The sequence below is a fragment of the Geotrypetes seraphini genome, chromosome 2, assembly GCF_902459505.1.
Source record: "Geotrypetes seraphini chromosome 2, aGeoSer1.1, whole genome shotgun sequence".
Taxonomy (NCBI): Eukaryota; Metazoa; Chordata; class Amphibia; order Gymnophiona; family Dermophiidae; genus Geotrypetes; species Geotrypetes seraphini.
The window spans coordinates 404,076,993-404,103,575 of record NC_047085.1 but is presented as its reverse complement, the minus strand read 5'-3'; the positions used below and the strand labels follow the sequence as shown (position 1 = coordinate 404,103,575).

The 26,583-nt window shown below is 42.1% G+C and overlaps 1 protein-coding gene across 1 annotated transcript in view; it reads right to left on the bottom strand.

The window, feature by feature from the left end:
• Positions 1–26,583, bottom strand: part of CRPPA (CDP-L-ribitol pyrophosphorylase A) — a 150,974-nt gene that overhangs the window by 86,180 nt on the left and 38,211 nt on the right. Inside the window, exons 6-7 of the mRNA XM_033930977.1 lie at positions 16,239–16,336; positions 13,743–13,835 (exon numbers count right to left, since the gene is read on the bottom strand). Coding sequence (XP_033786868.1) covers positions 13,743–13,835; positions 16,239–16,336 — 191 coding nt within the window. The remainder of the gene's footprint in view (positions 1–13,742; positions 13,836–16,238; positions 16,337–26,583) is intronic.

Below are 26,583 nucleotides of genomic sequence, written 5' to 3'. Positions count from 1 at the left end.
GCTGCATTTGTTGAGGGTCATCGGGGAGGGAGCTTTTTTCACATTTTTTATGGAATAGATATTTGCCATTTAAAAAAAAACAAACCAGGCAGACCTGTTTTTTGGATCACTAAAACCCTTGCCTTCTTTTGTGCATAGCCAAGTAATGTAAGGGCAACAATCGCTTGGCTAATTTGCATGGGGATTTTGGCTAATTTGCATGGCTGGATCGGAAAATGGGGTGAGCCTCAAGTAAAAACGCGATCGTTGCTAAAGCTGTCAAAACAAATGTAGCGATGATTGCTGGCTTTAGTGCATCTGGGCCTATATTTCAATCCAGTTCAGCAGCCTTTCCTCTTTAGGCATTTAACAGAGTCTCACATCTAGTTCAACAATCCTTAGTCTTTGGTCATTTAATCAGCTGTCACAGTATTCAAGTAATATAGTTGGCTTACCTCAGCCAAACAGATATCAACCATCACCTTGACACTCTCATACACTCTCCAGTCTTTCCCAGGATGCCTTCTCAGGCCATAGCTAGGGAAACTTCTCTTTGTTTAGACCTCTTGCCTTAGCTTAGGATCATTCTTGGGGAAGTCTCTCCTTCGGGGACCTCCCTAAATGACTTGTCTGGGGCAGAAACACTCTTCCTTTCCTGAGTTCCGCCCCTCTGACTCAGGGGGGTTGCATTATTTTCATCCCTATGGCTTACTCCTAAGCCAAAAACCCATGCTATCCAGTGATTATAGCAGCAGCATTAGTGAGGGAGAACCCCTTACTCCAGGGGTGTCCAAAAGGTCGATCTCACGTTGCCTTCGTGTTCTCCCTGCTTCCCGATGCTGTAAACAGGATGGCAAAAGCACCAGGCCCACCAGCCTTCTCCCCCCCCTCCAACCCCCCCCCCCCCGACATCAATTCTGATTCAGAGAGAAAGTTCCGGGCTGGGAACTTCCTCTCCATTGTCGGAATTGATGTCGGGGGGGGGGGGGGGAAGGCTGATGGGTCCAGCATTTCTGTTGTCCTGTTTATGGCGTCGAAAAGCAGGGAGAGCTCAGAACTCAGCGGTAGTGGCTTGGGGGGCCTGTTCCCCAATGGCGGCAGTGGTGGCTTGGGGGGAGGGCAGGGAGAAAGAAAGACAAAGAAAGAAAGGGGGCAGAGTGACAGAAAGACAGAAAGTAAGGGGGGACAGGGAGACAGAGAAAGGGGGCATGGGGAGAGAAAGACAGACAGAAACAAAGTAAGAAAGGGGGGCAGGGAGACAGAAAGAAAGAAAGGGGAGGGAGGCAGGGAGAAAGGAAGAAAAAACGGAGGGAGGGAATGAGGTCTGGAGGAGAGGAAGCATACAGAGGCTGAAAGAAGGGAAGAAATATTGGATGCACAGTCAGAAGAAGAAAGTGCAACCAGAGACTCATGAAATCACCAGACAACAAAGGTAGGAAAAATGATTTTATTTTCAATTTAGTAATCAAAATGTGTCCGTTTTGAGAATTTATATCTGCTGTCTATAGTTTGCACTATGGCCCCCTTTTACTAAACCGCAATAGCGGGTTTTAGCACAATGTAACCCGTACTGTGGTCTACTTGGGACTCAACAGCACCCCTCAGTGGTTACAAGAAATAAAAGCACTTGCGTGTGACCCGGACTGGAGTCACCCTGCAGGCTTGGACTGACACCAAATTAAATCAAAAGCCGCAATGTTCCAAAAAAAAGGTTCTGAATCAGAATGCCTCAGGTTTATTCTTTCCAAACATAAAAAATCAGGAAAATCATGAATCCCAACAGGTAAATAAACCATAAATCTTCAAGCAGTCCAAAAATCAAAAGAAAGAGCAACAAAACAGTTCAAATATAAAGTTCAGCTGCTTTCCTTATTTCACCCCTCTGAGGTTTAGTCTCACCTCAGAACTCAAGGCAACCTGCTCCCAAACAGATTATACCAGGGGTGTCCAATGTCGGTCCTCGAGGGCCGCAATCCAGTCGGGTTTTCAGGATTTCCCCAATGAATATGCATGAGATCTGTGTGCATGCACTGCTTTCAATGCATATTCATTGGGGAAATCCTGAAAACCCGACTGGATTGCGGCCCTCGAGGACCGACATTGGACACCCCTGGATTATACAGTGTAGTACAAAATAGAGTTCAAGTCACTGGATTCACTGTACACAGTGCTCCTATAGTGAAGCCTCTGGCAGCCCTACACTAAACTGCCAGGCAAAGGAGAGTGTCACAGGTTTGCATTCATTTAGCTATCATATAGCCTACAAAATGCCCTCCCAGGTAACAGCAAACCTCTCCCAAAAACTGACACCTCAGCTTCATAAAAGCAAGAAACAAAGAAAAGCAAAATCCCAAAAGGTTCAGTTCCAGCACACAGTCACTTTCAATCAAAGGGAGCTGAAAACACACTCACTGTTTCTGCCAATTAGGACTTGCAGCTGATGGAAAGACCAACCTCCATGGCTTCCTCACAAGGACTTACTTCCTCAGGCAGGATGTCCAGTTCCATTGGAAGATCAGCATCAGAAAGAACTTCCTCCAGCATTTCTCCAGCCTCCTGTACCTCCATAGGTGAGGCTGTATCGTCCCTGCTTCGCCTGAGGAGACTCTCAGGGAGGAAAGGTCTGAACCTTCTCCCTAGCCTGCCTCCCTGCTTGCTCTCAGCTGCTGGCTTTTGTACTGCAGGGTCACGCCCTATTCTACCTGAGTCAGCAGACCTGCCTGGGGCTCTTGGACTCCTCCTGTGGCGACCTAGAAACTGCTCTTCCAGGAGATCCTTGGAGATTTCAGGCTCCCCCTAGTGGTTAACCTGAAAATCGTCCCTAGAACAATCCTTGTCCATTCCTCTCCGGGTTTTCTTTTGTGTCTTAGGGGAAACTTTAGCTGAAACCAGGTCAGGCACGATGCCTGTCTGGTTACAGCATGGAACCTATGAGCGTTGAGAGCAGCGTGGGCATTCAGTGTAGCTCCCTGCGCTAAAAACCGCTATTGCGGTTTAGTAAAAAGGGAGGGGTATATTTGTCTATTTTTATATAGTTGTTACTGAGGTGACACTGCATAAAGTCATCTGCCTTGACCTCTTTGAAAAAACCCCAGAATATAAATGATCATTAACATTTTCTCTGTGTACAGTGTGCTTTGTGTTTTTTAAAATTTTATTGTTGGTAGATCATTTTGACTTGGTCATTTTAAAAGTAGTTCGCAAGCCCAAAAAATGTGGGCACCCCTGCCTTACTCTATCACAGTGGCTTACTCTTACGCCAGTGCCCCCTCCTGTCCAGTGGTATAACTGCAACATTAGTGAGAGAGTACTCCTTACTCCTTCACACATGCCATTACAGAATAGAACTTAGTCTTCCTGCCACTTATGTACATAAATGTACACTTAACAATGAAAGTGCTAATATTCTGTATATTTACACATTCAAGTAGCACATAAATATGGACACCCAGTTGTAGAATGCATGTATGTGGCTATATATATAAGAATTACTTTATATACTGGTGGGTGAATAATCTGGGAAGGAGAAGAGAAAGAGCATCAGCTGGAATGGTCAAACCTGATTTGGGTTAGTTTTTATATTGTACAATTTGTAACTTCATAAAAATAGGGAGATATCCAAATTTAACTCTGTGATGAATATATCCAAAATATTTTCAATCAATCACAGCTATTATAGCTAATTACTTTTCTCAAATAATACTAAAACTTTTTGTAAAGTGTTCAGACCACATAACCTTTAATTTGGTGATAACGCCAAACTGTGGTTATGATAGGGACCATCATAGCCTTTATCGTCCATGACCTAACCCATAGATAACTGGAAGGTAGAAAACCACTTATCTGAAATCTCTGAAGAGTTGGGAATTCAATAACCACAGATTCACAAGATGGTTACTTGAAGAAATTTGTACCTTTGGCTGAGTTGTATGTTAAAGATTCAGCCCATTTTTTACAAGTGATCGATAAAATATCACAAATGTATATACCGGATGAGTCAATTTTGGTCACAGCGGATGTGGTGGCCCTGTACACGAATGTATTCCAGGAAGCAGCTGTTTCCCTGATCAAAACTCAATCGTCAAAACTCAACATCACTAAGGCCAAACAATATATGTTAAATCAATTAGCTGAAATAGTTATTTCTAATAACTATTTCAAATTTGAGAACAAATTATATCTTCAGACCAAGGGAGTGGTTATGAGGGCATCTGTAGCCCCCACTTTGGCTTGTCTTTATATGACTAGTTTCGAGGAGACATTCGTGTACACGTCCAAACATTTCCAACATGTGAGTTACCGGGGAAGGTCATTAAAAGAGCGTGGAAACGAGCTAAAAATTGTCATCGCTCGTGGCTCCTGCAACCAGCGATTCATAACAATGAACAAAATATAGCATGTGTATTACCATATACAAGCCACAGCAATGCAATTTAAAAAATTATTCTGAAACATTGGTCTATCTTACAGTATCACCCCTCATTGATAGAAAAACCAAACTTAGCTTTTTCTGGAGCTCAAAACTTGGGGGAAAAACTAAAATATAGAAAATTCGATCTTAGGTTATATAGGTTACCTCCCCATCAAAAGTGTGGTAATTGCTGCCATTGTCAGTACGTATTGGAGCAAATGTACATTGAGATCCCCTTTGTGGGGGGGGGGAGGAAATTTGTCTTATCTACAGGGACCGATTGTAATTCAAATGGGGTGATATATTGTATATTATGCCCTTGTGGCAAGCTATATATTGGCCAGACCATTATAAAAATCAAAATTTGGATAACGGAACATCTTAGTAATATCCAAAGGCAACGAGTCTCCGCCCCTTTGGTGGCCCATTGGTTGCAGGAACCCCATTCTATAAAATCCCTGAGATACACGGTTTTGCTTCAGATTAAAGACTATTCGGGAGATTTATCTAAATTTCTTGAATTGAGAGAACAAAGATTTATATATAATTGGCACACTCTTATGCCTCATGGGTTAAATTTGGACATAGAGTGGTCTAACTTATAATTCAGTTTTATGTTAGGGAAACGTCACTTCCAGTCAGCAGTTAAATAGCTTTATAAGGAGCGCAGCTTGAGAGTCAGTCCCCCTTTTTTCTATTGCCTTCTGGGTATATCGTTCTGCCGTTACAAGGTATGAAATCATGTTTTGTTAGTAGTTAAGAAATAGTTATTAAGGATTTAGAACAGAGATAAACAATACAAGAGTGATAACGAAAATAAAGTTAGAAAAGATGATGTTATGATAGGTTTTAATATTTTAAATGTCTGATTCATCCTAACAGTGACTCCTCCTGATGAAGAGCTGGAACTTGAGTCGGGGGGCCATGGATTTTAACACGGGGATTTAAGTTTAAGTTTAAACAATAGCACTGAGAGCACCTGTTGAGCACTGGCATGTTGTGAAGCTGTGGTTATTGAATTCCCAACTCTTCAGAGATTTCAGATAAGTGGTTTTCTACCTTCCAGTTATCTATGGGTTGGGTCAGGGATGGTAAAGGCTATGATGGTCCCTATCATAACCACAGTTTGGCATTATCACCAAATTAAAGGTTATGTGATCTGAGCACTTTACAAAAAGTTTAAGTATTATTTGAGAAAAGTAATTAGCTATAATAAGTACAATTTGTAACAACATAACATAAAAACTCACTTTTATACCACAATATTGTAAAGTTCTATGCGGTTTACAAAAGAAAAAGTGAATACAATAGATGGACTACTTCAATTACCCAAAGGATCTAGTAAACAGATAGGTTTTTATATGTTGCCTAAATTGTTGATAAGTGTTCGAGGTCATAATTAAACTAATCAAATCCTTGTCCCAGATGCCACTTGATAGGATAGAAGACATTGATGGTATCTTTTAAATTTACAGCCTTTAACAAACCGGAAAGTGAATACAGCATGTGAGTGTCTAAAATGTTTTGACTTTGCAAATGTAAATGAGTTCACGAGATAATTAGGTACAAGACCTGCTAGCACCTTGAAACAAAATAGTGGATGATGAGTGAAGGGTTAAGTCTATACATATGCTTATTGAGAAATGTTGCTTTGTGTGCTACGTGCAGATTTCTGAGAACTGGCTCACCACAAAGACAGCTACATCCTGCTTTGAGAAATGCCAGTTTGCACGTATGCATGAGCCTCTGCTAAATAGCTACACCCCAGACAATGTATATAAGCCAAGAAAGAACGTAATAAACTTCAGTATGTTTTGGATACCTACTTTGTGTTGGTGTGTCTGATTCATGCTCCTGATATCAGTCTTTGTGTATCTCTGATAGAAGCCACCTAGACGAGTTAGCATCAGGGGGTCTTAAGAACATTCGCAAGGAAAACTCTCACTGGGAGTGTGAATTTTTCCTTTCAATTTGGGGGCTCGTCCGGGATCGTGGGGTCACCCCCTCTGAGGTAAGGAATTTTCCTTATGGGCTCTGACCATACCACGATCCTATATTTAACGCGAATGCTAAACGGTTTACTTTTGTGTCAGGGACACGTTTGAATACTGCAGTATATACTTACCTCACTCTGTTCTGGGAACAGAGATGAGAAAACACGTCCGGGGGACGTGAGAAATAGATTTTTAGGAAAATAATAAGATCTAATTTATTCCCCGACTTCGTCCCGGCTTCTATCAGAACTGCATTCTCCTTTTTTTTTCTCTGTCATTTCCCTCTTTGTTTTATTCTATCGTCTGTCCTTTTCTCAACTGATTAGGACTAAGTGGGAGTTGGTAAGCCCCACTAATCCTTGTGTTTACTCTCGGAGACCGTGGTAAGTGGTCTCATTTAATTATATTTACTTATTGTCTATTTTATGGGGGCCCATAAATCTAAAGAGTTTCCCAAACCCTTTGATGGTGAAACCTGTATGGATTATGTTGCACGATGTAGTGACACAGGGTCATATTTGGTAGTCCCCTGGGTGGACAATATAGCCGGATGGACAGAGGGCATAGGCAGTGTTAATCCTTTTCCCCGTACGGGAGACAATGACCCCTTTCATATGGACATGGTTAAGGGTCTATGCCTAAAAGACACAGAAGTGTGGCCCTGGTATGGACCCGACCCCAATTGGGACAAGGATTATATGGAAAAGGGAGGAATTCACTGGTTAGAAATTGCACCGCACTGGTATGAGCGAAGCCGGGGACGATTAACGTCCAAAATGAGAAAGCAGGAAGCCGAACAATGTCATAGACTTGAAAGACAAAAATTTAAGTCCAACCCTACCCAAACGGGTCCTCCAGTGGGGAGGGTCCGACACACGGCTGGCTCCACTACCGTCCGTCCTCCTCCCTATGTCCCACGGGCGGCCGCCCAGACCAATACTCTATATCCGTCCCTTAACCAAGGGACTTTCTCAGATGAAGATGACCTTATTACGATTGCCGCCATTGCTGCCCAGCCCGATCCTCCCCCGGACCGCAAGGCTGAATCCTCAGAAAAAGTATCCCCAAAAGAGGAACACCAGCCTGACCCCGAGCATATACACCAAACTCCCCCCAGTCGTATACCGGTTGTCCATAAACCTGGGACCTCACGGTACGACCTCCGTCCACAGTTACCCTTTATGACGGTAGGGGATATAGTCGTAAAAAAGGCGCTAGACCTGACCGAACTTGACAAGATTATCAAACATTGCCCCAAACCTATCAATGCCCCACAGGGCACGGTCACCTACCTAAAAAAGGCATGCAAGGGTCGATACTTTACCCAAGAGGATATGCGTTTGATTATAGACGGTGTCATCGGTACCCATACTAGTTGGAATTGGGACCATGTTAAAACGATTAGTCAAATCTCCGGCGATCGAGTTACCGCTGGGGAATATGTAATGAATAATCCCACTGAACTCGACAATATGTGGACGGAAATAACCGTCGAGATGACAGCCGTTTTTAAGGCGAAATCATCTCTCCCCATTGCAGTAGCGTGCAAACAAAAACCAACCGAAACCGTCACCGATTTTTGGAAACGGTTTATCGATTGTTGGAAAATGGAGGCTGGACTCAGCGTTCAGAACGCGGACTCCCTTATCATTTCCACCTTCATCTCTAATTTGACTGACAAACACGGTCTGCCAGTGAAACAACTTATTTCCTCTTGGACCTCCGATACGATTATCGAGTTCGAAAAACATCTCTTTGAAAAAGAGGCAGCCGGGTGCTTCGAGGTCAGAAAGCCCACTGTTGTTGCTTTCCAGGCCTCCAAGCCCCCGGCCTACAGGAGATCCCAAGGACCCACCCCCGGACACCGTAATCAAACCCCAGCCCGGAGGAATGACAGGGATGAATGCTGTTTTAACTGTGGGAAAAGAGGCCACTGGGCTAGGGATTGCAGGGCACCCCCACGCCAACAAACCCCACGTCAACAAAAACCCCCCACCCATCACGACTATAATCATGCCGCCCCTGCTGATGGTTTCCGAATTCCACCCGAGGATCGCTCACAACCCCGTTTCCCCGTACAATGGGACCACCATCATAGTCGCTGATGTTGCCCTGAAGGACACACCCCGACTTTCACACAAATTACTGATGGCCATCTCGATCTCCCCTTTATTCTGCTCAAGGTCGGAACCCGTCTAGTCACTTTTATGGTAGACAGTGGAGCCACCTCGAGCGTAATAGGAGGAGACCTATACCGTGGCCCTCAGCGAAAGTCCACTCCTTCCATGGGAATTAATGGGGTTATTACCAAAACTTACAAGACCGATCCATTACCTGTCTCTGGTATCACCGGTCCCGTCCTGTTAGATCATTGTTTCTCACTGATCCCTGATTGCCCAGTCAACCTCCTCGGTCGGGACCTAATCATCGCCCTCGGCATCTCCATCCACACTAAGTCTCATGGCCTGGACATAACCTCAGACCTCGTCCAGATCGTATCCCCAGACCATTGTACCGCGCCAACTTATAGGTGGACGGCGACTGTTTTTCCCGTCTCACCCCCTCCACTCGAATTTTCAGAACTACCCCATGATCTCTGGTCATCTGGGGACTATGACACCGGATACATTGATTGCACTCCGTACAAAGCAACCCTCAAAGAGGGGGCATCCCCCGTTTACCAGAAACAATACCCCCTGTCTATGGAAAAGATAAAGGGGATTAAACCCATGGTTGAGGATTTTCTCCAACACGGCATCTTGCAACATACGGTATCTCCGTTTTGTACACCTATTAACCCCGTTGCCAAAGCTAATGGCCAAGTCCGCTTTGTGCAGGACTTGAGGGCCATTAATAATTTGATTGTACCCATAGCGCCTCTTGTACCAGATGTAAACACACTGCTTTCATCCATCCCTCATGCCGCGTCCTGTTTTTCGGTGATTGACCTGAAAAACGCCTTTTTCTCCATTCCAGTACATCAGGACACGAGACCTCTTTTTTCCTTTGTTTTTGAAGGGCAGCAACTGACCTGGACACGTATGCCGCAGGGCTTTGTTGATTCCCCCGTGGTCTTCAGCATAGTCCTGCAGGCTACACTGAAGTCCTGGAACCCCCGCCAGGGTTCCGTCCTTTTACAATATGTTGATGATCTTTTGTTGTGCAGCATGTCAAAGGAGGAGGGGGAAGTGGATGGTTTATCACTGTTACAATGGTTACATGAATGTGGACACAAGGTGTCGCTACAGAAGTTACAATGGTGTGCTGAAAGTGTTGAATATCTGGGTTTCGTCCTGTCCTGTGGCGAGAGGCAATTGAGCCCCTCACGGGTTAAATCCATTGCGGGCCTGGTCACCCCGCTTACCAAGAAGGACATGCTATCTTTCTTAGGTATGGTCAATTATTGTCGCCAATGGATACCCGATTGCTCCTATTATGACAACATTCTTAGGTCAGCCACCCTTCAGGACGAACCCGATCTTATCCGATGGAATACTGACATGTACAATGCATTTGATCAGTTGAAATGTTCTTTAATGAGAGGTCCTGCCTTGGGACTGCCTGATTATGCTAAGCCTTTTCACATGTTTGCCCGACAAAATTGTAAAACCATGGCGGGAGTTCTCGCTCAGGACCACGGTGGCAAATTGCGCCCCTGTGCTTTTTTTTCCAAGGTCATGCCCATCTCTGTCCAGGGAATGCCAAATTGTTTGCGCTCTTTAGCTGCTGCGGCCATGATGGTGGAGCTAGCAACCGTTGTTACCCTGGGACACGACACCGTTTTACATACCACACATAACGTTCTTTCTCTCCTCAAGGGTTTACATACCCAACACATGTCGGCCCAACGACTCTCAGGTTATGAGGTCATCCTCCTGTCCAACCCCTCCCTTCAGGTCAAGTACTCTTCTTGTACGACTGGACCTGCACCCATTCTCAATGCCCTCCTGGGCCTCAAATCCATTTCCGATGAAGTTTCACCGCCCCACGACTGTTTAGACACTCTTCAGTATGACACCTCGCCTCGCCCTGATTTGAGCTCCACACCTCTCCCACAGGCACCCTCGGTTTTTGTCGACGGTTCCTGTTTTCGGCCTAACGACCACACCTTTCTCGCTGCTTATTCCATTGTCCAGCTGCCTGACATTGTCCTTGAGTCACAGTCTTTGCCAGTGCAGTCAGCTCAAGCAGCGGAACTGGTTGCCCTAACTCGGGCCTGCCAACTTTTTTGTGGACAAGCTGTCAACATTTACACTGATAGCAAGTACGCTTATGGGGTAGTTTGGGATCATGGACGCATTTGGCAAAGAAGGGGATTCGTTACCGCCGATGGTAAATCCATCTCCCATTCCACCCTTATACATGACCTCATGTCCGCTGTTCTTTTGCCCTCCGAGTTAGCTATACTACATTGTAGGGCCCATTCCAATAAGACTGATGATATTTCCAGAGGCAACGCCCTCGCTGACACCGTTGCCAAGGACACTGCTCGCTCATCCCTCCCTTCTCCCACTACACTGTTTCCTGTTATACCTCCCTCATGCCCAAATACCCACATGCTCGTCGAACTTCAGGCCCATGCCTCCTCGGAGGAATTGCAGGACTGGATCTACCCTGTAATGCAGAAGAATCCATCTACTGGATTAATCTGCAAAGAGGGGAAACCATGTATACCACAGAACAGCTCCCCGATTATTATTGAACAATTTCACGGTATAGGTCATAGCAGCATCAAACATACCACAGACGACATTTCAAAACACTTCTACATTACTAACTTGAAAATGTTGGTTCGAGAGTACATCTCCAGGTGTTTGATCTGTCTAAGGGCAAACCCCACCGACCTACACAAGGCCCCTCACCAACATCTCCAATACCCAACTACCCCGTTTACCCACCTGCAAATTGACTACACTCATATTCCCAAAGGACAAGGTAAACAAGAGTATGCACTGGTCATTGTAGATATGTTTTCACGATGGCCCGAAGTTTTCCCCACCAAATCTGAGGACGCTAAGACCACTGCAAGAATTATCACAAAAGATGTCATTCCAAGGTGGGGATGCCCTTTAGTTATTGAATCTGACCAGGGCCCGGCCTTCACCTCAAAACTCTGTAAGGAAATTGCAAAAATGCTGCAAATACAGTGGAAATTTCACATACCTTATCACCCACAATCCTCGGGGGGTAGTAGAAAGAATGAACAGAACAATCAAAGATAAATTAAGGAAAGCCACTGCAGGTACGTTTGAAAGATGGAAGGAAGTATTGCCTTTTATACTTGCCGAGATCAGAATGACACCCCACAAACATTTGAAATTATCACCCTTTGAGATATTGATGGGTAGACCTTTTCCCACTCCTTGGACAAATCAGCCCATGATAGTACAGGAAGGTGACCTTGATTCAATTAGAGAAAGATATGTCAGGGACCTACTGAAAATTATGGGTGACAATTCAGACAAAATTGCTCTCAAGTCTCTTTCTCCCCCACAGGAACCTACACACCCCTTCCAGACGGGAGACCTGGTGGTGATCCGACAACTGGGAAAGACTAAGAAACCTCAGGACCTTGCCTATGGTCCCCCTACTACGGTGATTGCAGTTACCAGGACAGCCGTGCTGACAGACGATTCCCCCGCGTGGATACATGCCAGCAGGATAAAGAGAGTCCCGCCCATTCCGGAACGAACAACAGAGGTACTAACGGGTGCAGACAGCACTGACCTCCAACGATCAGAAGAAGATGACATCTCTGACGTTGCGTTCCTGCATCAGCCCATGCCATATTAAGACCACTTTTCTGGCATACCTTCTCATTGTGACTATTGTACATATAAGGGCAGAAGTATCCATTACACAGGACAATAGCCATGTCACCACTCTGTGGTTTAACTCATCCAACACGCATGTGGCTACTTTCACTTTTGATTATTGTGACATAGTCTCTTGTCTCGCTACTCATTTGCAATGTACCATGTACCGTAGCCCCATATATGTGTGAATTGAAGCGTAATTCCGGTATCTCAAATCAATGGGACCAATACTTCGGATGGTTGGGAGGTTGGAAACAGGGCCTGGTCCAACTAGCCATTATCATATGTATCGTACTTGTACTCCTCTTTCTTTTCTGTGGGTGTGCAGTTCCTTTAGCTCGTAGATATTGTTTCAAGCCATTCGACATACAAGGAGCCATGTACACACCCCACCCCTCCTCATCTGATGATTATACCGCTTACCTCCTGTCTTATAAACAGCGCAAAAATAAATGTAAGAATCATATTATATAAGAATAAGATTCTTAAGAGGGGATTGAAGGGTTAAGTCTATACATATGCTTATTGAGAAATGTTGCTTTGTGTGCTACGTGCAGATTTCTGAGAACTGGCTCACCACAAAGACAGCTACATCCTGCTTTGAGAAATGCCAGTTTGCACGTATGCATGAGCCTCTGCTAAATAGCTACACCCCAGACAATGTATATAAGCCAAGAAAGAACGTAATAAACTTCAGTATGTTTTGGATACCTACTTTGTGTTGGTGTGTCTGATTCATGCTCCTGATATCAGTCTTTGTGTATCTCTGATAGAAGCCACCTAGACGAGTTAGCATCAGGGGGTCTTAAGAACATTCGCAAGGAAAACTCTCACTGGGAGTGTGAATTTTTCCTTTCAATGAGGATGGGCAGACTGGATGGGCCTCTTGGCCTTTATCTGCCATCTTGCTTCTATGTTCAATGCTCTACAACCAAACTTAAACTTTACTTGGGCCTCAGCCAGCAGCCAGTGCAGTTGCAGTCAAACTTATTCAAATTGAAGATCAGTCAAACCACTGTGTTCTGAATAATACGAAGTCTATAAAGATTTCTTTGAGTACTAGCCAGATAGACAATATTGCAATAGTCAAGCTAACTCAGAACCAGGAATTTCACCAAAAATCTATAAGATAAGACATCAAAATAAGCTCTGATGGTACGCAATTTCCATAATGTATAGAAAGCCCTTCATACCAGAGCATCAACCTGATTCTTCATAGTCAAATTTTGATCCAAAATTACTCCTAGTATCTTGATAGTGGATTGGATAAATTTTGGTATTTAAAGTAACAGATACAATTTTGACGTGGAGAGGCGTAGAAGAATTTAGTCTTTTCTGTAATTAATGCCATTTGATCTCCTTAATATAATGGCCTTTAATTTTTTTAAATGGTCTTTTAAATTTTAAAAGTGTGTTTGAAGCAGTAGCTATACTACCATCAGTTAGTATTCTATATTACATTTATTCTTCTGACTGGGTTTATTAGTGTTAGAGACATGTGCACAATAAACATGCATAAATAATAGTTTTGAAGCAACTTACATTTATACCAATAAAGTTAAAGCACTGTTCTGTAAACATATTCTGCAGATGATGTACATTTTTGCACAAAGATGATGATATCCCTTTTACCTGCTAAAAAAATACAGACAAGTTTATTATTATAGAAACTTAAAATATCAAGACCAATTTTTGCATTGGATATGTCCAAATCTTTTGGACAAACTCCAAATTAGTCCATAGTCTGCCAAAATTTTCTTGCTCTGTTTCAAGAGACTGGTATTTTCTTTTTTAAATCCTAGAATTTTAAAAATATATGACTAAAAAAGTTATTATGAATTTATAAATATATAGATCAATAAATTAATATATAGAAGTATTCAGTGGCATAGCAATCTAACCTCAAAACAGATTATAATTATATTTAAAGTTATAAATATTTTCAATAGCAGAAAGACATAAATCTACATATGAATTTGGAATTATTTTTCAACCCATCCTCATTGGTAAAACTTTCTCAATAAAAATTTGGAAATAACGAATGGAGAATTGTTAAAAACAAATAGCAGTCTATCCAAAAAATGTAGTAGTCCTAGAAAATTGGCCACTTATCTCAATTTGGATGCTACAACTGCTCCCAGATCTTTTAAATCCCTACGGGAGAACCCCGTTTCGCTAATTGCATCATCAGGGGAACTTGAAAACATCTTCTCCACACTGGCAGTAACGGAAAACAGCAGCTATTTTCTGTCATAGTTTTGGTTTTTTTTAAACTGAAGTGTTTAAAGCATGAATTAATTACATAGGCATTAAAGAGATGCAATTTGATTTTTCTATAAAAATTAATAAATACAAGCAATATAAATAAATGTATTAGTAAACCAAGCAAACTAAGGGGCTTTTTGACCAATGATGATGTTCATAGCCCCATAATAAACTCTCAAACATTTGAGGTCTTTTCCCCTTTATTTTTGTTGCTATTTGCATTTATTTGGATAATAATAGGTCTTTTTTTTTCATCTTTGAATTTCTTTCCTGTCTATATAGAAACATAGAAATATAGAAAAATGAAGTAAGATAAAGACCATATGGCTTATCTAGTCTGCCTAATCATAACATAACATAACTTTATTCTTCTATACCGCCTCAATCAAACAATTTCTAGGTGGTTTACACAGATGAGAACTGGACAATCAGCGAAATGCAAATAGTTAAAAAAACACAACAACATGTTTCCTATATATACACAATGTAAAATTTTTGTTATCAGTAAAGCTTCAGTTAAGAAATGAATTTATCAAACAGTACAGTCTTAATTTCTTTTCGAAATGCGCCATAGGACAGCATAGCTCCACTAATGTAACTACCCAACCAGGAGTGTTGCTTACTTGCTTGAAATGCAAGAGTCCTGCCCAAAAAAGATCTGTATCTGCAGCCGGTAATTTTAGGATAGGTGAATAAATTGCAATTCCTAGTTATCCTGCCATCTGCTATCCCCTCCTCTCAATTAGAGATCCAACATACTTGTCCCAAGTTTTCCCACCACCTCCACTGGGAGGCCATTCCATGAATTCACTACGCTTTCCATGAAAAAGTATTTTCTGAGGTTACTTCTCAATCTATCCCCTTTTACTTTCATCCTAAGTCCCCTCATTCCAGAGTTTCCTTTCAGTTGAAAAAGACTCGCCTCATGCGCATTTATGCCACTCATGCGCAGCCGGTATGGTAAAAGTCCCATGTTAATTGCTTAGAGTATCCCTAGTATCTTAGAACAGGATTTGCCAGCATAGAACATGTTCTAAAATACATGGAGAAATAACTGTTTATCTGCCATGACATGCTGCATGAACATTCATTTTAGTAAAAATATCAACCCAGGAACATAAACGTCTCTGTGGCAGCACATCAGCCTCTAAGTTCTAAAAATGCAACGTAGACTTTTAAGTGCTGGAACATAAACGGTTAGGCAAGACATTTTAGAAGCATAGATGTCTTTCTCCCAAAGCTGTCAAATTGCCCACTATCCTTTGCCAGTTTTGTTTTCGGTGGGGGTGGGGAGGGGGAGGGGATACCAATCAGTGGGACATGAAAGAGGTGATGTTCTCTAATTCCTCTAATGCAGTGCTGTTCAACAGAAATACTTTTCAGAAAGATGGACATCCAGGGTAGTAGCAGGTCTAGCTTCTGATGTCCATCTTTTTGAACATCTTCTGCAATGAGGCATAAACATCTGTTTTTTGAGCCCAACCTAAAAGAGGCCCAGACCACGCCCCACTGCCATTTGGATGCTCTTTTATTTTAAATGTCCATTTATGCCAGCTTTGAAAATCAGACCTTAGACATCTATGCATGATGGATGTCCAAAATAGCACTTTGAAAATAAGCACCATCGTGGCAGAGCAGGAGCAATCCCCTAATGTTCCTGCCCGCTTTTGCATCTGGATTCAAATGGTAATTCTAACTCCTAACTGTAGAAAGCAATTTTAAAAAGACAATAATATATGCTTAATGTAGTAACATTCAAAGTACTATACTTACTTTTACTTGGGTTTTCAAAATCTCATGCAGCAAGAAGCCTACTTGGACAGTATCTTCTTTCATGTCAGTAATAATACAAACTTGTTGTAAAAGGTTGTCTGCATGCCAATGGAAATGGAGGAAAGCACAGATAAGTAATCAGCAGTACTTGCATTTTTACATCAGAAACTATAGCAAAAGCTGCAGTGAAACAGATGGAAAAGCTGGTATCAGCATGAGTGGCCAGATATTTAGGGGGAAATTCTACAATTGTAAATGTTATAGATGATGCGGCAAGATAGTGGTAGCCAATGGGCGACATGATCAAATTTTCATGCACACGGAATCAGCTTTATTGCAATATTTTGTATTATTTGTAGTCGCCATATGTCTTTTGTTGTAACACCATTATATACAGTGTTTCAGTAATCCAATTGGCTGATAACAAGAGAGTGAATTAATATGTTCAGGGTAGATGGGAATATTAGTGGTCTGTTTGAAGAAACATTTTTTAATTAGCGTTGAAATTTGTATGTGAAACCTAAAATCATCATACATTACATTACATTACATTACATTAGTGATTTTTATTCCGCTTGTACCTTGCGGTTCAAAGCGGATTACATAAGAAGAGAACTGGACATTTCCAGGATGGTACATGACAATAGAGAATACAGTTTGAGGATAGAGACTTAATAACAGAATGATAGTAAAGACTTAATAACATCGGAAGATGTTTTGGACGGCAGTGTTTTGGTTTCTTGGGGGATGGGGTGAGGGAGGTTAGGTAGATTGTATATATTTTTTGAACAGCAGTGTTTTGATTTCTTTACGGAATGTCTTGAGGTCTGATGTTGTGGTTAACAATCTGGTGATGGAAGGTTCGAGTTTTGCAGCATGTGTTGCCAGGAGGCTATCATAAAGCTTTTTGCGGTGAGTACCCTTGAGTGGTGGGTATGTGAATGATGTCAGTGTTCTTCTTGTTCTGGTTGGAAGGTTACGGTTTAGGCGGTCATTTAGGTAGGTGGGTGCAGTACCGTTAATTACTTTGAAGAGTAGACAGTATAGTTTGAATTGAATTCTGGCTCGAATCGGTAGCCAGTGTGAGTCTAGGTAGGCATTGGTGATGTGGTCAAATTTTCCGAGTGAGTAAATTAGTCTAAGGGCTGTGTTCTGAACGGTTTGAAGTTTTTTGATCATGTTTGTGGGGCATGGTAGATAAAGGATATTGCAGTAGTCCACGAGACCTAGTATCAGGGATTGTACAATTATCCTGTAGTGTTCTTTGTCAAAGAATTTCCTTATTTTTCTTAAGTTGCGCATTGTGAAGAATGCTTTTTGGGTAGTTTTGTTGATCTGGGTCTGCATAGTGCAGCTTCTGTCTATCAGCACTCCCAAGATTCTGAGTGAGGTCTGGATTGGGTATTTGGTTGCTTTAATTTCTAGGCCTGTTATGGATGGGTTTTTGTCCGTTTCAAGCATTAGGAATTTGGTTTTGTCCGAGTTTAGTTTCAGTTTGTGGTTTGTCATCCATTTTTCTACTTCATCCAGAATTATTTCCAGGTGTCTTGTTGAGGTGTGATCTTGGATTTCAAAGGGGAGGAGAATAGTTATGTCATCTGCGTAGCTGAATGATGTTACATTTAGGTTGTCTAGAGTGGTGCCGAGGGAGGAGATGAAGAGATTGAATAGAATGGGCGATAGTGGTGACCCCTGCGGGACTCCGCATGGATTTGACCATGAGTTAGATTTCGTGTTGTTTGTCTTAACTCTGTACGTTCTTGTTTTAAGGAATCCTTGGAACCAATTGTAAACCACCCCTGAGATCCCGATTGCATCAAGTATCTGGAGTAATATGGTGTGATCGACTAGATCGAAGGCGGCGGAAAGATCCAGTTGGATAATTAGGATCCTGTGTCCTTTACTGAGGTGTTGTCGGGCTATGTCTAGTAGTGTTGCTAGTAGTGTTTCCGTGCTGTGGTGAGATCTAAATCCTGATTGAGAGGAGTGAAGTATATTATGGTCAAATAGGTAGTTGGTGAGGTATTGAGCCACAAGTCCTTCATAGTAGAGCTTAGTGGGATTATAGTAGAGCAGAGCTTAATAGGTAGTGTTACTGAGGGAGAGTTAGGGGGAAAAAAAACCACAACTTGATTTTTGTGGGTTGTGGATGAGTTTATTACTATGGATCTAATCAGTCAAGCATTTCAAATTATCATTAATATGTGCAATCATATTGGTATTTCTAAGGTCCAAGAGATAAGAATAGCTGAATATCGTCCTTCTCCCATTTCAAGCCTAAAAACTGTTTTTGGGAGGAAGGGGCTCTGGAGATTGGGGTATGGGTTGTAAGGAAGACCTTTTTCAAAACTGGGAATGTGGGATGGGGATTACTAGCTTGAGGAGGATATTCTTTAACTGGGAAGTTTTAGCTGGCTAGTACTAAGCTGAGATGCCAAAAGTCAAGTGCCCTCTGCCTAGCTGGCTAAGTTGTAGCCACATAGACTCCAGGTGATTTTCAACCAAAAACATACAAGTCGATCTTCAGCAGTAATTTTTAAAATGTAGGACAGATCACATCAAAAATTATGTATAATCAGTACCACTTTATAGATAGCCAACATCACTGAATATATGTTAAACAGTCACCACCAGCAGCTACTGTAAGTGGTGATAGGTCATCTGCTATCAGTACAGATAAGCCATCAACTTTAGGCCTGAATATCACCGTTTATATGTATAGCTAGTCACTCTACCTTAAATCTGCCCCAACACTATCCAAATAATGCTGAAGCAATTACATATACCTCATATATGTTGAAAAGTAGCTGTTAAACGTATAACTTCATTTGAATATTGAGCCCCTAGTCAGGGTTGGCCCTTGGGTACTGGATACCCTAAGCAAATTTTCAGCCAAGCACAGCACCTAGGAGTGGATCAAGATGGTACCTCAACACCACTCCCATGATCCAGCATCTCCACTTCCCCACAAGTGGGCATGGTTTGGATAGGCTGAAATCTACATGTGTATTTCCTCCATCTAACAACAGGAATACATGTACTGTATATGCAAACAAATCTCCCCATTGGATTTTATACCAGCTCAAAAGTACACAGTTTGGGGGATTTTTAATACTTGCTTTAAATAGGGGATTAAGGATTAATTCTTCTTAATCCCATGTATTTTATTTATACAGTATCTATATATAGGGATTTTACATAAGATTTCATGTTTTATCTGTAGGAATCCCTGCATTTTAAAATACAAGGGGAATTGAGCATGTCCCAATCTAGAAGTCTTAATTCCCCATCCTCAATGTTCTATCTTTGGGGCTTTTATAATGTTAATTGTTACTTTCAGACTAAACAATGATAAACAATTTAGCATTTTCCAAATAAGGAAGTGTTTCTGAAACACTTTCCATCTTCTTATCTTTATTAGCTTACGTAATATTTAATGAAATAAAACTGCACTGAATAAAGGCTTCCAGCAATGGTGCCAGTGAAAAAGCTGCACTAAATTTGAATAGCAGACGTTTTGTTTGATGATTGCTTTGTAAATATTCATAAAACCACCTACATCACAAAGAAGTATTGTACTTCTGCCGCAGAAACTTGCTGAGCCCACCCAAACCCGCTATGCATGCCCAAACACACAGAAATCATTAATGTTACTGCTGGTTATTGCCAGAAGTAATACAGCTTTAATATATTGGCATATACAACATACACACACTAAAACTATGTGCTGGGCTGAGCATTGCCTTTATTTTAATTACTGGAATAAAACATTATACTGCCTGCTATAGCTCTTGTTAGATTTATCTAAATTGGCAGATTATAAATGGTTTAAACAAATACCATTTGTATTTGTATAATATAATTTGTCTCTACTGCTGTCTTTTTCTGGTGGGCAGGGGTGGGGTGGCATGGCATGGGATAGGGCTATATTTCATTTTAGTCTAAGAACTTTTTTTACACTATCTCAGCCACAATTAGCGTTGCAACTTTGTTCAGAGATATAGTATAACCAAATTTTCCAAAGAAAAGCAATTGCTTTTCGTCAAATCTTACCTATTTATTAGCTATAAAGGAATTTTGTTTCCTTAGAATTCTAAAAATTCAACTGTTAAAATAATTCTGTGATATGTATCAAGAAATAAGTAGGCAAGCAGTATGATAAATCCCAGATGAAGGAGATTGTAGAAACAGACACAATCACAGTTAAAGAGGTCTTAAAAATCATTATTAAAGCAGGTTAAAATATTGCCCAACATGGCCTTATTTAATCCTGCATGGGCCATTCCAGGGAATTTTTTACTGTAAAATACAACAAAGCACATCTCACTAATAAGTCACATAAGTTAACACATAAGCTATGTACATGACCTTCACTGACACGCAGGCTACACGTATAATTTGGGAGAAGGGGATCAGGGCTGGGTAATGATATTGTGGGAGAGACTGGGAACCTTTTATGTCAGGTGAGAGGAAATGGATTCAAGGGAAGGGATGAGGTCGGGGAGGTGTCCCATATACCGTATATACTCGAATATAAGACAATGTACCCTTTTTCCCCCAAAAGAGGAGGAAAAAAGGTTGACTCGAACATAAGCGGGGAGGGGGGTAATATTTATGTGCCCTGCTCTGCAAAGGATCTGCACCCAGCCCCCCTCACTCTCTGCTTTGCCTGCCTCTCCACCTGTTTCCCCTCCCTCCCTTCTAGGCTCTCCACCCTGTGCCCCCTCCCTCCCTGCCAAGTTCTACACTCTGTCCAACCTGATGGTCCAGCGGTGTACTGGGCAGGAGCGAGCTTTGCATGCTCCTGCCACATGCTGCTCCCCTCCCTGAATGACTGCCTCGAGATCTCACGGCCCAGCAGTGTACCAGGCATGAGCGAGCTTTTTGCGCTCCTGCCCGGCCCTGAGTCATTCACTGAATGGCTGCCGCCAGTTCTCACGAGTCCCGTGAGAACTGGTGGCAGCCATTCAGCGAGCAGCTCAGTGCCTGACAGGAGCACATAAAGTTCACTTCTGCCCGGTACATCGCTGGACCGCAAGAATACACAGCAGTCATTTAGAGGGGCTCAGCATGTGGCAGGAGCATGCAAAGCTCGTTCTTGCCCAGTACATCGCTGAACCACCAGCCGGTTGATATAGTGTATCTAGATTTTCAGAAAGCTTTTGATAAAGTTCCTCACGAGAGGCTCCTGAGAAAATTGAAGTGTCATGGGATAGGTGGCAAAGTTCAGTTGTGGATTAGGAATTGGTTATCAAATAGAAAACAGAGGGTAGGGTTAAATGATAATTTTTTTCAATGGAGGAGAGTAAACAGTGGAGTGCCACAGGGATCTGTACTGGGACTGGTGCTATTTAAATTATTTATAAATACTCTGGAAATTGGAACGACGAGTGAGGTGATTCAATTTGCAGATGACACTAAACTGTTCGAAGTTGTTGAAACTCATGCAGATTGTGAAAAATTGAAGGAGACCATAGGAAATTGGAAGACTGGGCATCCAAATGGCAGATGAAATTTAATGTTGACAAATGCAAAGTGATGCACATTGGGAAGAATAACCTGAATCACAGTTACTGGATGCTAGGGTCCACCTTGGGGATTAGCCCCCAAGAAAAGGATCTGAATGTCATCATAGACAATATGATGAAATCTTCCGCCCAATGTGTGATGGCGGCCAAAAGAGCAAACAGGATGCTGTGAATTATTTAAAAAGGGATGGTTAATAAGACTAAGAATGTCATAATGCCCCTGTATCACTCCATGGTGCGACCTCATCTGGAGTACTGCATTCAATTCTAGTCTTCTTATCTCAAGAAAGATATAGTGGCACTAGAAAAGGTTCAAAGAAGAGCAACCAAGATGGTAAAGGGGATGGAACTTCTCTCGTATGAGGAAAGACTAAAACGGTTAGGGCTCTTCAGCTTGGAAAAGAGATGGCTGAGGGGAGATATGATTGAAGTCTACAAAATCCTGAGTGGAGTCGAACAGGTACAAGTTGATTGATTTTTCACTCTGTCAAAAATTACCAAGACTAGGGGACACTCGATTAAGTTACAGGGAAATACTTTTAAAACCAATAGGAGGAATTTTTTTTTTTCACTCGGAGAATAGTGAAGCTCTGGAATGCATTGCCAGAGGATGTGGTAATCGCTGCCTGGCTGGCCCGGAACTTCCTCTCCGATGTCAGAATTGACATCAAGAGGAAGGCTGCTGGCCTGTTACAGCATCAGGGGAGCAGGGAGAACTCGGTGGCAATGGCATCTTGGCAGCCTGTTCCCAGATGACGGCAGCAGTGGCGGCTTGGGTAGAAAGACAGGGAGACAGAAAGAAAGAAAGAAAGAATGGGGAGGAGGCAGGGAGAGAGGAAGAAAAAGTTGGACAGTCAGAAGAAGAAAGTGCAACCAGACTCATGAAATCACCAGGCAACAAAGGTAGGAAAAATGATTTTATTTTCAATTATTAATCAAAATGTGTCCGTTTTGAGAATTTATATTTACTGTCTATATTTTGCACTATGGCCCCCCTTTTACTAAACTGCAGTAGCGGATTTTAGCGCAGGGTGTCTATGAGTGTCGAGAGCAACATGGGGCGTTCAGTGCAACTCCCTGCATTAAAAACCGCTATCATGGTTTAGTAAAAAGGAGGGGGTATATTTGTCTATTTTTGTATAGTTGTTATTGAGGTGACGTTGCATATTTTAAAGTCATCTGCCTTGATCTCTTTGAAAAAAGAAACGAATATAAATGATAATTAACATTTTCTCTGCATACAGTGTGCTTTGTGTTTTTTATTGTTGGTAGATCATTTTGACTTGGTCATTTTAAAAGTAGCTCGCAAGCCAAAAAAGTGTGGGCACCTCTGCTGTAGATTTTAAAACTAACGAGTTTAAGACCTTAGTGACTCATTAGGGCTTTTACTTGCTACACTGTAGCATGAATGTTTTGTTTTTCATTCTTACCTACATCAGTTTAGTCTAGCTGATTCCGTTTTTGTCTGCCATATCCTATTTAGCTAACTGCTAAAGTTCTATTTGTGTTTCATAAAACTCCCTGGAGCTTGTTAGTTTGCAGATGTGTAACATTTTAGAGAATGACAAAGAAATAAGCATATCATCAAAATATGAACTAGATATATTCACTCGATAATAGTTTGCCATGCATCTCCATACGACAGTCCTTTATTTCTTTTAGATATACTGATACGAAGTCGCCAATGGTCTGTGAGGAATATCCTACCAAGAGGAACTTACTAGCTCTGTTTTGCCTAGTGCAATACACTTTGTTTTCATAATATGTTTTATAAAGTGTTCCCAGAAGCCTTTAAGCATGTCAATTATAATTGGCAGCTAGAACCTAAGAATAGCTATACTGGGTCAAGCCAATGGTCCCATCTAGCCCAGTTTCCTGTTTATAACAGTGGCCAAGCCAGGTCACAGTAGCTAGCAGAAACCCAAATAGAAGCAACATTCCATGCTGCCAAGCTTCCCCCATGCCTATCTCAATAGCAGACTATGGACTTTCCTCCAGTAACTTATCCAAACCTTTCCTAAACCCAGCTAATTGCTGTAATCACATCCTCTGGCAATGAGTTCCAGAACTTAACTATTCTTTGAGTAAAAAAAATATTTTCTCCCATTCATTTTGAAAGGGTGAAAAAAAATCAATTCTCTTACCTGTTCTATGGCACTCACCTCAATCATATCCCTACCTTAGCCGTCTCTTTTCTATTTCTTTGATTTTTGATCTTAGAAATGTATTACATATTTTAATTTTAATCAGGTACTTTAGCTATTTGGGGAGCCTTCAAGATAGATAGGGTAATTTTTCTCAAATACCTAATTTCATTTTAGTTTGATACATTGTAAACCGCTTAGGTCAGTAAAATGCAGGAGTGGTATATCAAATCTTAAATAAACAAACTTGTTGTTCCAATTTCCAGATCATTTATAAATATGTTAAATAGCATCGGTCCAAGTACAGATCCCTGTGGCACGCCACTATTTACCCTCCTCCACTAAGAAAAATGGCCATTTAACTTTAAACTTTGTTTTCTATCCAATAAAAAATTCCTAATCCACAACTGAACATTGTCTCCTATCCCATGACTCTTTAATTTTCTGACGAGTCTCTCATAAGGAACTTTGTCAAAAGCTTTCTGAAAATCTAGATACACTACATCATCCAGCTTGCCTTTATTCACATATTTAGGGTTCATAGACAACCCTGCGAAAGACAAAGGCGCGCGCCGACAACTGAGTGCAAGAAAGAGGCGCATGCCGAAGAAAATTACAGTTTTTAGGGGCTCCAATGGGGGGTTTTGTTGGGGAGCCCCCCCAGTTTACTTAATAGAGATCGCGCCGGCGTTGTGGGGGGTTTGGGGGGTTGTAACCCTCCACATTTTACTGTAAACTTAACTTTTTCCCTAAAAACAGGGAAAAAGTGAAGTTTTCAGTAAAATGTGGGGGGTTACAACCCCCCACACACCCCACAACGCCCCCACAACGCGGCACGATCTCTATTAAGTAAAGTGGGGGGTTCCCCCCCACACACCCCTCCCCCCTTGGAGCCGTAAAAACAGTAATTTTCTGCGGCGCGCACCTCCGCACTGCGCTCAATTGTCTACGCGCGCCTTTGTCCCGGCGTGCTTTTGACCTGACACCCATATTTAGTCACACCTTCAAAGAAATGAAGCAAAGTGGTGAGGCAAGACCTCCCTTGGCTGAACCCATGTTGACTCTGACCCATTAAACCATGTTTGTCTACATGTTCCATAAAGACTGAAGCAAATAATTCATTCAGTTTTTCTGCTATGACCTTAGCCTCTCAGAGTGCCCCTTTTGCTCCTTGGTGATCCAGTGGTACCATGGATTCCTTCACAAGTTTTCTGCTTCTGATGTACCTGAAAAAGTTGTTACTAAATTTTTTGCTTCTTTAGCAAGTTTCTCTTCATATTCTCTTTATCAGTGCTTTAGCATCTAACTTGTCAGTGCTTAAGTTGCTTCTTTTCTTTATTCGGATCCTTTTTCCATTCTTAAAATTTGTTCTTTTGGATCTAATAGCCTCTTTCACTTCACTTTTTAACCATGCCAACTCTCATTCTCTCTTCTTTCCACCTTTAATACATGGAATACATCTTGTCTGGGCTTCCATGATGGTATTTGTCATAGCAGTTTCCCAAGTTCACACTTAGGGAACACTGAGGTCTTTTCTCCGTAGTAGGACCCTTGCTTAATTTATCTCAGAGTGAGGCTTTAAAAAGTGAATACCTTTTGGTGTTTTTTTTTATTTATTTTGCTATTCTGCTTGTATTATTCTTTTTTGATTTTTAAATAACATCTATGCTTGATTTAGGCCTAGATTCATTAAAGGATAGGGAGTCAATCACTGTTGGCCGATTTTAAAACAGCGATTGAGGAGGGAAGAGATCGGGAGGGGGGTATATCTTTTGTTTTTGTATTATTCCTGATGGTAATGATGGATGGGGGAGGGAATTTTTTTCTTTTGTATAGATTCTGATTGATTATAAGTGCTTGGTTGATTATATTATTTGTATATAAATTGTAATGCACTTTTTGTTGGCATTAAAAACTAAATAAAGTTTAAAAAAAAAACAGCGATTGATTCACTATCAAGTTTGCATGCAAATGATTTGCACGGAGGTGCAAATCATTTGCATGCAAACTCTGACTTAAAAGCGATTGAGTCGGGGCAGAGCCTTGACAGTAGTGACAGGAGAAGCAGCCTCCTGAATGCTATAAGGGCTACTGCAAGCCTGCCTAAACTCATTTAAGGCTAGGCGTAGCCTTAGGTGAACCTAGGCGGCCATACATATCTCCCTAGGCCAGTGGGAAACGCGTACAATGTAAGCAAGCAAAATGTCAGCTTACATTGTAAGTAGGCGCGACTGCTACACTTATCGCAGCAAGGAATCTCCCTGCCGAGATAAGTATAGCGGCCGCAGCTGCCAGTGCCCCCCCAAACAAGGCAGGAGGGTGCTCAATTCCTCCTATCTGGAACACCCCCTGAACACCTCCGCACTCCTCCCTGAAGATCGCCAGTAGAAGGGTACCCAATCCCTCCCGCAGGAACACCCTCGAACACCCCGAGGTTGGCCCATGTGCCTAAGGCTCCACCCATAGGAGGAGCCTTAGGTGCATGGGCCAATCAGGGCTTAGCTCCTCTGAGATGGACCGGAAAGGGGCAGGTCCACCTCATTTCAATGGAGGTGGGCCAGACGGTGGGAAGACCCGGCCAGCCAGCCAACTTTCAAGGTTAGCAGGGGGATCCGAGGAGGGGGGTGTTGGGAGTTTCATTGGTGGGGGCAGAGAAAGTGGGGGTCCAGGGAG